Source organism: Leptopilina heterotoma, unplaced genomic scaffold (assembly GCF_015476425.1).
Source record: "Leptopilina heterotoma isolate Lh14 unplaced genomic scaffold, ASM1547642v1 Lhet_81, whole genome shotgun sequence".
Classification (NCBI taxonomy): domain Eukaryota; kingdom Metazoa; phylum Arthropoda; class Insecta; order Hymenoptera; family Figitidae; genus Leptopilina; species Leptopilina heterotoma.
Genome location: NW_025111185.1, coordinates 3176396 through 3187575, shown reverse-complemented (window position 1 = coordinate 3187575; position 11180 = coordinate 3176396). Strand labels below are relative to the sequence as shown.

The 11180-nt window shown below is 36.0% G+C and overlaps 1 protein-coding gene across 2 annotated transcripts in view; it reads left to right on the top strand.

The window, feature by feature from the left end:
- The first annotated feature begins 1821 nt into the window (after positions 1 to 1821).
- LOC122511166 (cadherin-related tumor suppressor) overlaps positions 1822 to 11180 on the top strand; it is a 152551-nt gene continuing 143192 nt past the window's right edge. Inside the window, exons 1-2 of one of the 2 annotated variants that reach the window (XM_043626242.1) lie at positions 1823 to 2467; positions 2554 to 8433. In XM_043626242.1, coding sequence (XP_043482177.1) covers positions 3106 to 8433 — 5328 coding nt within the window. In that variant the 5' untranslated portion in view covers positions 1823 to 2467; positions 2554 to 3105. Of the gene's footprint in view, positions 8434 to 11180 lie in introns of both variants that reach the window. The other variant, XM_043626243.1, reaches the window with a different exon arrangement.

Here is an 11180-nt window from a genome sequence, read left to right as displayed (position 1 = left end):
ACTTTTGGAAATCTTTCAAATTGAAATCTTTGGAAAATCTGAATTTTTCATATTTTTAATTAATAATTCTGTGAAACTAATAATATAGAAAAATTTTAATTTCAATTTTTTTGAAATTAGATAAATTTTTTAATATATATATTTAATATTATTTCAAAAATTATAACGCAAATCTACGAAAGAATTTAATTATTTTAATGAATATCGAAATTATTCCCAGAAATTTAATTAATTTCAAGAATTTAAATAAAAATATTTTAAAAATTCAGTTATTTTCATAAATAACAATAATATTCATCATAAGAATTCAATTTATTATTTTCAAAAATAATAAAATTCTTCGTGGAAATTCAATTATTTTCTAGAATTTTAATAAAAATCTTTACAAAATTCAATTATTATCTAAAATAATAAAATACTTCCAAGAAATTCAATTATCTTTATAAATAACAATATTCATCATAAGAATTCAATTATTTTTTAGAAATAATTTTTATAATTCTCAAGAAAATTCTGTATTTTTGTGTCTTTTTTGTTCGCCTCATAAACTATGAAACTGGAATTAGGAAAATTCAATTATTTTTATAAATAACAATTTTCGTCATAAGAAATCAATTATTTGCAAAAATAATCAAATTCTTCCCAGAAATTCAATTATTTTCAGGAATTTTAATAAAAATCGTTACAAAATTCAATTGTTTTTAAAAATAATTAAATACTTTCCAGAAATTCAATTATTTTCAGGAATTTTAATAAAATTCTTTACAAAATTAAATTATTTTCATAAATAACAATATTCATAATAACATATTCATCATAAGAATTCAATTATTTTCTAGAATTTTAATAAAAACCTTTACAAAATTCAATTATTTTCATAAATAACAATATTCATCATATAAGAATTCAATTATTTTCAAAATTAAAAAAAAAATTCTTTCAAGATTTCAATTATCTTCATAAATATAGCAAAATTCTTCGTCGAAATTAAATTATTTTTTAACAATTTTCTCAATTCAATGGTTTTCAAAATCTACTGTTCTTGTAATAAAATTTCCCAAATGAATTCAATTAATTAAAAAAAAATGTTTGATAAATTTTTGTGCAAACATTCAATTATTTTTATAAATAAGTATTATAAATTCACAGGAATAGTTTAATTGTTTTTATAAATATTAAAATTCTTTTAGGTTTTCAATTATTTTCATAAATAATAAAATTATTCATATTCAATTATTTTTATAATACAATTTTAATTGAACTCCTCGAAAAATACAATTATTCATAAAATTTTTTGAATAAGTTACAGAAAGAATATTCTTATACAAAAAAAAATAATTGATGTTTTCGAATAATTTTACAATTGAAGAAATTCGCAAATAAAGATATTAGAACATTTTTGTCAGTATATCTAATTCTTTCTAGAGTGAATCAAAATATTCTTTTCGTCCGGGAAATAGTGATTGAAAACAGAAAGAAATAAAAATTCTATTTTCCCGCAGTGTTGAAAAAATAGTTTTTGATGAAATCATCTGTGTTGGGTTGATAAACCGGACTAAAAGTAAAGAGCACCGAGAGAGAAGAAGATTTGATCTCGGTAATAGTCTAAGCAAAGATGGATGCAGCGCCAGGCCTGGACCAGAGAGTTCTGGCCTAGGCACCTTCCTCCTCCCTCCTTCTCTCGACCCCTCTCTTTCTCTTTCTCAGGCCCAGAACTGAACGACGGCCATCTTGAATTCCGCATTGCTCGCTCCTCGAGGGCAAAAGGGGAGATGAGGGGAGACAGGTTGTGGCGAGAGAGTGAGAAAGGAGAGCCCCTTGGGCCCGATGGATTGGAGAGGGACGGCGTCAGCTTGGAAGAATGTTCTCTGGCAACTTACCTGGTGCTGCTTGGTCCGACAGTTAGTTGAGTCGGATCGTTCCTCAGGAAAGGTGATTTTTGTTGAGGCACCTCTTTTTAACAAGCCCACGTTTTTCACGTGTCGCGAGAGAGAGAGAGAGAGAGAGAGAGAGAGAGAGAAAAAATTGCCCAACTATTAAATGCTTTTGGTAATTGACTCACGTGACAATAATTGTTTTAATATTACGCGCGAATACCTTTCCTGAAATTATTTTAATCGAGTATCGATATAGCCGTGTGTTATTTGTGTGTGCGGTATTTTCGGTTTCTTCTCTTTTAATATACCTTGTTGTAGTCCTGGACCATAATCCCTGTGCCTTATATATTGGATACAAGTGCCACATCTTGTGATAAAGATTATTTTCTCTTTTCTTGTTACAGTTGTTTGTAACTTTGGTGAATTAGTGTTCTTTGAAAATTGTGTTGTGCACTCGACAAGTTGTCCAAGTGGAATAGAAGTGGTACCCAAGGACTAGCAACATCGCAAGGTGGCGAAGGGACATTGATCCTGACGTGCATCATCGACGAATGTGATTGGATAGAATACACGGAGAGGAATGACATACGGTATGAAGTTTATCTTCATTGTGAATTGGTATTGAATTTGAGATGTGAGAGTCTAAATATTGAGGTATATTTTTTTCTCCCTTTAGTAACGTGTGGTAGCTTGTGAAAACACAGAGGGCGGAAGAAGCGATATCCCTACCTGGAAAATTCTTATCTTTCTTTATACTGGTGGGCGAATCATGTGAGAACAATAGCTCTACTGTTGAGAAGTTCGAAAAGAGACTTGAACAACATCTTGAGCGAAGGATTGAAGACGCTTCTCGCGAGGCGCGGCTCTCGGTCAGTGCCCCCTCTCTACCCGAGAATTCTCGTGCCGTGTTTACTTGAATTTTAAGAGCGATAAAGAGTCTGGTCTCTGCCGATTATCGCGAATTCGATCTGGTCATATACGAAGTGCAACAAGAGTGGAGAAAAATTTTCAAGATGCTTCGACGCGAGGAAACATACAATGTTTATTCGCGTTAAATAATTGGAATGAAATGGTGCTTTTAACGTGAATGAAAAAAGTGAAATGAGGGATCAATCGAAAATGAGGAAAAATTGCAACAGGTAGCATACGCTTATGCTACACACGCGAGTGAAGGAGGAGGAGGGATAGTGAATTGTAGACAAAAAAGGGGGGCGAAGGGTTTCAAGAGATGCCCTTGAGTAAATTTGCAATTTTGGCCCTGGTCCTGGGCCTACTCTCGACGGACCAAAATGGCGGACGAGCGGACAGTGTGGAGAATAACCTACCTCAAAAGGTCGCAAGATTGGTGCCTCGAAGGTCGCCAATGCTGCCCCAGGATGGTGCTAATATGGGTTTGGTTATGCAGAGCAGAGCGGTGGATACGAGGGTTCAGTTGGAGGTGAAGGAGGGAGAACCAAAAGGGACTTTGGTGGGCACGATACCAGTGAAGCCCGGTTTCACGTACCGTTTTAATGAACCACCGCAAGAGTTCACCTTGGATCCAGTAACGGGTAAAATTAAAACAGCGATAGTACTAGATCGGGAATCTCTAGGTAGTGACAGATTCGACCTCGTCGTGCTCTCGAGTCAGCCGACTTACCCCATAGAAGTGCGGATCCTTGTACTTGACATCAATGACAACAATCCCGAATTTCCCGAGTCGAGTATCGCTGTAAGCTTCTCGGAATCTGCAGCCGCTGGGACAAAGCTTTTGTTGGATGCTGCCTCGGACAAAGATACCCCTGAGAATGGTGTCGTTGACGATTATTTTATCGTTGACGGTAACACAGACGGGAAGTTTCGGCTTTCTGTCACGGGTAATCCAACCGGGGAGACGACCTATCTTCACTTGGAAACCACAGGAAAATTAGATAGAGAGCAGGTCGAGTTTTATTCTTTAAATGTTTGTGCCCGGGACAGAGGACGTCCGCCGCGATTGGGTTACCTTTTAGTGAACGTGACAGTATTGGACGTCAATGACAATCCACCGGTATTTCAACAAAGCGATTATGTTGTCGCGCTGAACGAAAGTGCTCCGGTTGGAACCAAGGTGCTCACCGTGCACGCCACCGACAAAGATTCCGATGATAATTCGAAGCTGACGTACTATCTTCCAGATATGGAGAGGCAATTTACGATAGACCCTGAAACGGGTACAATTACAACAGCCGAAGCCTTGGATTGTCCTCAGCAGAGTTGCACGATTGCTCGACCGGGTAGCACTTGTCCTAAAAGTTGTGTTATAACGGTTTTCGCCCGAGATCATGGTTCACCGAGGCAGGACGGACGAACTTACGTCACAGTGAACCTATTAGATGCAAACGATCACGATCCGGAGATAAGATTCAGTTATTTTCCCGCCATCGCGGGTTTCGCAACTGTCGATGAAAATGCTATTAAAGATTCAATAGTGGCTGCTGTTACCGTAATTGACAATGACGAGGGACTCAATGGTGAAACTATCGTCGAAATTCGAGCGGGCAATGAATTGGGTCATTTTCGACTCGGTCATAATGCACAAAACTTTCATATTGTTCGGGTAAACGGACGATTGGATAGAGAGGAAATTCCAAAGTATAACTTGACCATTGTCGCCACTGATAAAGGTACACCACCGCGATCGGCAACAGCTTATCTCGTGATCCACGTTAACGACGTCAACGATCACGAACCGGTATTCCAGCAAAGTGAATATTCAGCTGTTTTATCAGAACTATCTCCCATTGGCAGTTTTGTGGCAAGTATTTCCGCAACCGATGCAGATTCCGGGCTCAATGCAAGAATCTATTACGACTTCGACTCAGGTAACGAACAAGGCTGGTTTGCCATTGATCAAGATACTGGTTTAGTCACTACGATCGCGACTTTAGATAGAGAAATACAAGGTAGTGTGGAATCACGCGTTTCCGCTCGGGATGGTGGTCCAAATCCAAAATATGTTTCAACTCATTTGCGAGTCACCATTTTAGACGAGAATGACGAGGCACCAAAATTCTCGCAAAGCGTCGTCGAAGTACACCTCTCGGAAAATATACCATCTCACAGTTTAGTCGCTACTTTATCAGCAGTCGATAACGATCAAGGAACTAACGGAAGTGTAGCTTACAGTCTTCATCCCAGTATATTAATAGAACATCCGAAGACTTTTGCCCTGGACGCTTTAACAGGTCAGTTGACAACAAAAACAAATTTAGATCGTGAAACAACGGGGAGTTATAAAATTTTAGTAATTGCAAAAGATCAGGGTAATCCACCGCAGTCATCGACTGCAACAGTGCTTCTAACTTTAGATGACGTCAATGACAATGCACCCGTTTTCTATCCACGAACTTATCTGATGCCAGTGCCAGAAGACGCTTTACCAGGAACTTCTATTGGAAAAGTAATGGCGACCGATGCAGATACCAGAGAAAATGCTCAAATAAAGTACACGCTGGAATCCGGAGGCGAAGGTCTTTTTGTTGTCGATGAAAGAACTGGTGAAATTATTTTGCAGGGATCATTGAGAGCCGCTCACAAAATTCTCTACGAATTAACAATATCGGCAAGTGATTCTGGAGACAAAACCGCAGTCAAAAATGCGGTTGTCGAAATCTTAAGGGAAGAAGATCTCGAGCATTTGGAATTTGATACTTACAACGGCTATGAGTTTCGTATAACAGAGGACAGAGGTGAGTGCAACGAAATATCGTCGGGTTTCGGCAGAGAAGTAGGAAGTATACAAATAGCACAGTACAGCAATTCGAAAGTGTCGTATTCTATTATTTTTGGTGATTCGAAGGGAAATTTTAAAATTGATGAAAATTCGGGTTTAATTACAACAGCTGGTTGTCTCGATCGTGAACAAGTGGCTTATTATAGTTTGCAAGTTGCTGCTCGAGCGGGATTAGCACATGGTATAACAGCTGTAAATATAACTGTTCTTGATATCAACGATAATTCCCCGAAATTTCCGAAGGGCGACAGAGATGAAGTTTTCTTAAAAGAAAATGCCGCGGTGGGTCAAGAAATTTGTTTAGCACGAGCCAAGGATCGAGATGCAGGAGCCAATGCACGAGTCACATATTCATTGACATACAATCCGGGAGACCAATTTCGAGTTGCAGAAAATACTGGAATAATTTATTTGGACAGACCCGTGAGATCTCCTCCGGGTACGGTATTACAGTTAGAAGTAACAGCAATGGATTCTGGAAATCCACCCCTTTCTGCCCAGCAGCAGGTGCGAGTGACTATCGAGGATGTTAATGATCATACACCGGTTTTCAAGTTGACGAGTTACGAAACCTCCTTGCCCGAATCCACTCCCGTCAACGAGCGATTTTTTGCCCTCGTCGCATCGGATGTTGATATTGGTGCTAATGGAAGAGTGCTCTACAGTGTGACTGATGGCAACACGGAAGGTCGCTTTGGAATATTTCCCGATGGCAAACTCTATGTGAAGAACGCTTTGGACAGAGAGGAACAAGATTACTACGCTCTCGAGGTAACAGCCAGCGACCAAGGTAATCCGAGTAGAAGTTCCATTGTCCCGGTTGTTGTCCACATTATCGATGAGAACGACAATGCTCCACAATTTGTAAATTCTAATTTCACGTTTCAACTTCGAGAAAATGAACCACCTGATACGTTCGTAGGAAAATTGCAGGCAACAGATCGTGACGTTGGTCGAAATGCAGATTTAACATTTTCCCTTCCATCCACTCAACAGGACTTTACTGTTGACCCAAGAAATGGTTTTATTAAGTCCCTCCATGTTTTCGATCGTGAGCAATTGGTTGCCAACACTGGGGGAAGTTACATCACCCTCGAGGCTACTGTTACCGACAATGGACTAAACCGACTAAGAGACAGGGTTAAGGTCACCGTATACATTACCGACGTTAATGACAATACTCCCAAGTTTCTGAGATTGCCCTACCGGGTTCAAGTGAGCGAAGGTGCGGCCGTAGGAATGCAACTATTACGAGTCTACACTTCGGATGCGGACGAGAGTTTGAACGGAGACGTTTTCTACTCCCTGGAAGACGGTAATCAACAGGGTCGTTTTATGATCGACGAAGCGACAGGACAAATTTCCTTAGCCAAGACACTTGATCGGGAGACACTAGACGTTTACCATCTTACAGTAGTGGCTCACGATGCGAGTATGGAAATGAGACTTTCTTCCAGTGCTTTAGTGCAGGTCGAGGTTCTCGACGAAAATGACAATACCCCCATCTTCGTGGACAATAAATCCGAGATTTCCGTTCCAGAAACCACACCAATAAATACCGAGTTTCTCCGATTTAAAGCGACTGACAGTGATTTAGGACCGAATAGTGAATTGACCTTTGCCATAACTGCGGGAAATAGGAAGGACACTTTTCAGATTGACCCCTTAACGGGAGCTTTGTACTTGAGAAAGCCATTGGACTATGAGGATCTGGTGAGTTATACATTGAATATTACGTGTAGTGATGCGGGACATCCGAGATTGAGTAGTGTGACGACACTGCGAGTGAATGTCATCGATACAAATGACAATCCACCGGCATTTCCAAATACCGCAATTGTCCGTCAAATACACGAAGGAGTTGCGGTTCACGGTCCAATACATACAGTGACGGCCGAGGACCCCGATTCCGGGGAGAACGGTATCGTTAGTTACGCAATCGCCTATCAAGAGCCCGAGGATCAAAAGCGTCGCTTTGGAATAAACCCCTCGACTGGCGTGATTCACACACTGTTGCCAATCGACAGAGAGGAAATTGATACGTTCAAATTGACAGTTGTTGCGACCGATAGAGCGCAACCGCCTTCCGCGAGACTTTCAGCGGAGAAATTGGTCATTGTTATTGTTCTCGATGTGAATGATAATGCCCCGATATTTGTGAGTATGTCAGCTGCATTGTTGCCTTTGAAAGGTGGTTTGAATTATAAACCCGGAAAAGAAATTGCCGTGGCGCATTTGCATGCGAAGGATTTGGACTCGAGCACAAATGGATTGGTGACGTATGAATTGCTGAGGCAGGGTGTTAATTACTCGGATATGTTCAGAATTCACAGGAGTTCCGGTTTGCTGACAATGAAATTGCCGAGTTCCTTGAAGGGCTTTGAGCGGGCTTCGAGGTATCAGGTGGGAGTGCGCGCCACTGATGAATCAGTGCAGGCCGAGAGGAGATCTTCCGAAACGTACATAACTTTGATCCTGCCGGGTGAGAATGACGACCCACCGGTGTGGGAGCACAACAGTCAAATGGAGGGTAGTGTTTACGAGAATGAAGCGGCGGGTGCGAGTATTTTACGAGTGAGTGCGCGAACCAGAAGATCGAATGTCGAATTAGAGTATTACGTGACGAATGTGACTGCCGGCAGTGGTGGACCTCAGGTAGAAAGATTGTTCGACGTGGACACGAAAACAGGTGTTCTATCAACGGCAGCGGTGCTTGACAGGGAGGCTGGAGTCCAGTGGTACGAGGTCGAAGTGTACGCCATCGTCATAGGAGGCAGCAGACCCAACATCGCTTCAACTAAGGTAAGATTATTATATTTTCACAACACGCTCTCCTTTCTCTCTTCAGTCTACTGTTTATACCTCCAACATCCCGTTATAGACGCTTTTTTCACAATAGACAATATATTTAGAAATGTTTCCCAAAAAAATTATTTTCTTGGTTTTGGAAAACATTTTCTACAATAATTTCAGAGTTGCCACAGGTCAGGGAAAAGTCAGGGATTTTTATTTAAAGCACTGGAAAAAATTAAATGTTTAAAATTTATAAGAAAATTCTCAATTTTTGTGTCTTTTTGTTTGACTCATAAACTATGAAATTATTACCACGAACGACCGCGAATTCTAAAAAAACATTTAATTTTTTCTATTTCTGAAAATAATTTATTTTGAAAATAACATAATTCTATTGAAGAACTGGCATATAGTTATTATACTTATAAATCATTTAATGAAGTATTTTTTGTGAAAAATTTTAATTTAAATTCTCTTGAAATTAGTTTCAATTTTAAAAATTTTAACACAATTCTTTGAAAGAATTTTTCTATCTTAATAAATATTAAAATTCTTTCCAGAAATTAAATTATTTTCAAAAATTGAAACAAAATTCTCATCATTTTAATTATGTTAATAAATAGCAAAATTATTCATCGAAATTCAATTATATTCAGGAATTTGTATAAAATTCATTGCAGAATTCAATTATTTTGATAAATAACAACACTCATCACAAAAATTCAATTATTTTCAAAAATAATAAAATTCTTCGCAGAAATTCAATTATTTTCAAAAAATCAAAAGAAAAAATTGTTAACATTGCAATTATTTTTATAAATGAATAGCAAAAATTTTCAATAAAATTTAATCATTTTCAAAAGTAATAAAATTCAATTATTTAAAAAAAATTTTCTTAATTCAATAATTTGTACCTATATCTATTATTTTAATAATTAAATTTCCTAAAAGATTTCAATTATTTAAAAATAATTTTGACAAAGTTGTATCGAATATTCAATTATTTTCTAAAATATTGAAAATTTCACAGGAATTCAATTATTAAAAATAGAATTTACATAAATTTTTTCGAAAAAAATCAATTGTTTAAAAATTTGTTAATAAAATGCTTTATGCAATAATTCAATTATTTTCATAAGTAATAATATTCATCATAAAATTTCAATTATTTTTAATACAATTTTAATAGAATTCCTCGGAAAATTTAATTATTTATTCTTAAAAATTTTATTAAAATTGGCCGAAAAATTCAATTATTTAAAAATTTGTTGATAAAATTATGCTATAAGAATATTCAATTTTAAGAAAAATTATCTATGTTTGTATTTAAATAATTGAATGCTAGTAGAATTTTCTAATAAAAATTGAGTTAATTAAAAATTAATTTCAGTTAAAGTTTTTGTTAATAAATGAATTTTGGAGAAGTAATTAATAATTGCAATTTTTAGAAATAATTGAATTTTGTAAAGGTTTTTGTAGGTTCTGAAATCAAAATTTTTTGAATATTCAAAATTTCATGTAAAATTGAATTGGAAACAAATGGTTTTAAAAATTCTGAAAGAACTTTGTCGAAAATTGTTAAAATTAATTGATTTAAAGAAGAATTTATTTAAAAACTGCAGAAAATAATAATTGAATTGAAATGATGAAAATAATTTTGAAGAAGTTCTAATAAAAAAATAATAATGATTAAATATTTATTTTATTAAGTGAATCAGAATACTCTTTAGGGTCAGGGAAAATGTCAAATTTTTGTCTAGAAATCGGGAAAAAGGGGAGGGAAAAACAAAATTAAATTTCCGTGGCAACCAATAAGAATTTAAAAAAAAATTTATCTTTTACATGGTTGACAATCATTAAAAAAAAGATTTTTTAAATATGATACTGTTTAAAATCATTGCATTGTTTTGAATTGTCACGGAAAATTTGTTATGAAACTGTTTCCGTCTTTAATGTTCATAGATCAATGTGAAATATGTGTATAAAGAAAGTTGTATTAAATCTGCACGAATTTAGGTTATTCTGGTGCACGAAATCTTATAGTAATCCTCTCGGTAAAGTTTATACATTACGCAATAATTTTTCGTGTGAAATATCCGTTTTCTTGAGAAATTTCAGTTTCATCAGTAGAAAAAGTGTACTGTAATCTGTTGATTTAATCTCCATGATATGATGTAGGCAGCTGTTAGGGAAAATATATCATCACAGTAGTGTATTTTATTAAAGAAAAAAAGTCTTCTTGTTTGTATAATGTAAAAAAGTCTCTCTAATTTTGTAGTTTGAAACGTGTCAGTTGTGCTTAGGGGAGGAAGTTTTTAAACTAATTAGTCTTTTTACAATCATTGGAATTGCTAACAAAAATATATCATTCCTTCATCAGTTCTTTTTATTCGTATGGAACTTTACTCGCACTTTGTTCTGCATCATAAATTTTGATGGAGGAAGTGTATTTCTCATCATAATAAATGAAATTACTTGCGAGTGTCGGGAATGAAGACATCTTTTTCCGTATTTTACAAATGAAAGAATCAAAATGAAATAATGCCCTTCAGTTAACAAGGTATTCGTTTATACTTTATATGTAGTATGAAGAATAAATGTTCTATACTCTTTTGTTGAATTGATCAATTTAATCTTTTCTCGAGGCTAGAATATTTAATGTTTATATACATCTGAATAAGTAAACATTTTATCTGGTACTTAATCATCTACTTTTGCATAGGATAAAAATATTCACCTTCTATGCACGAATTGTA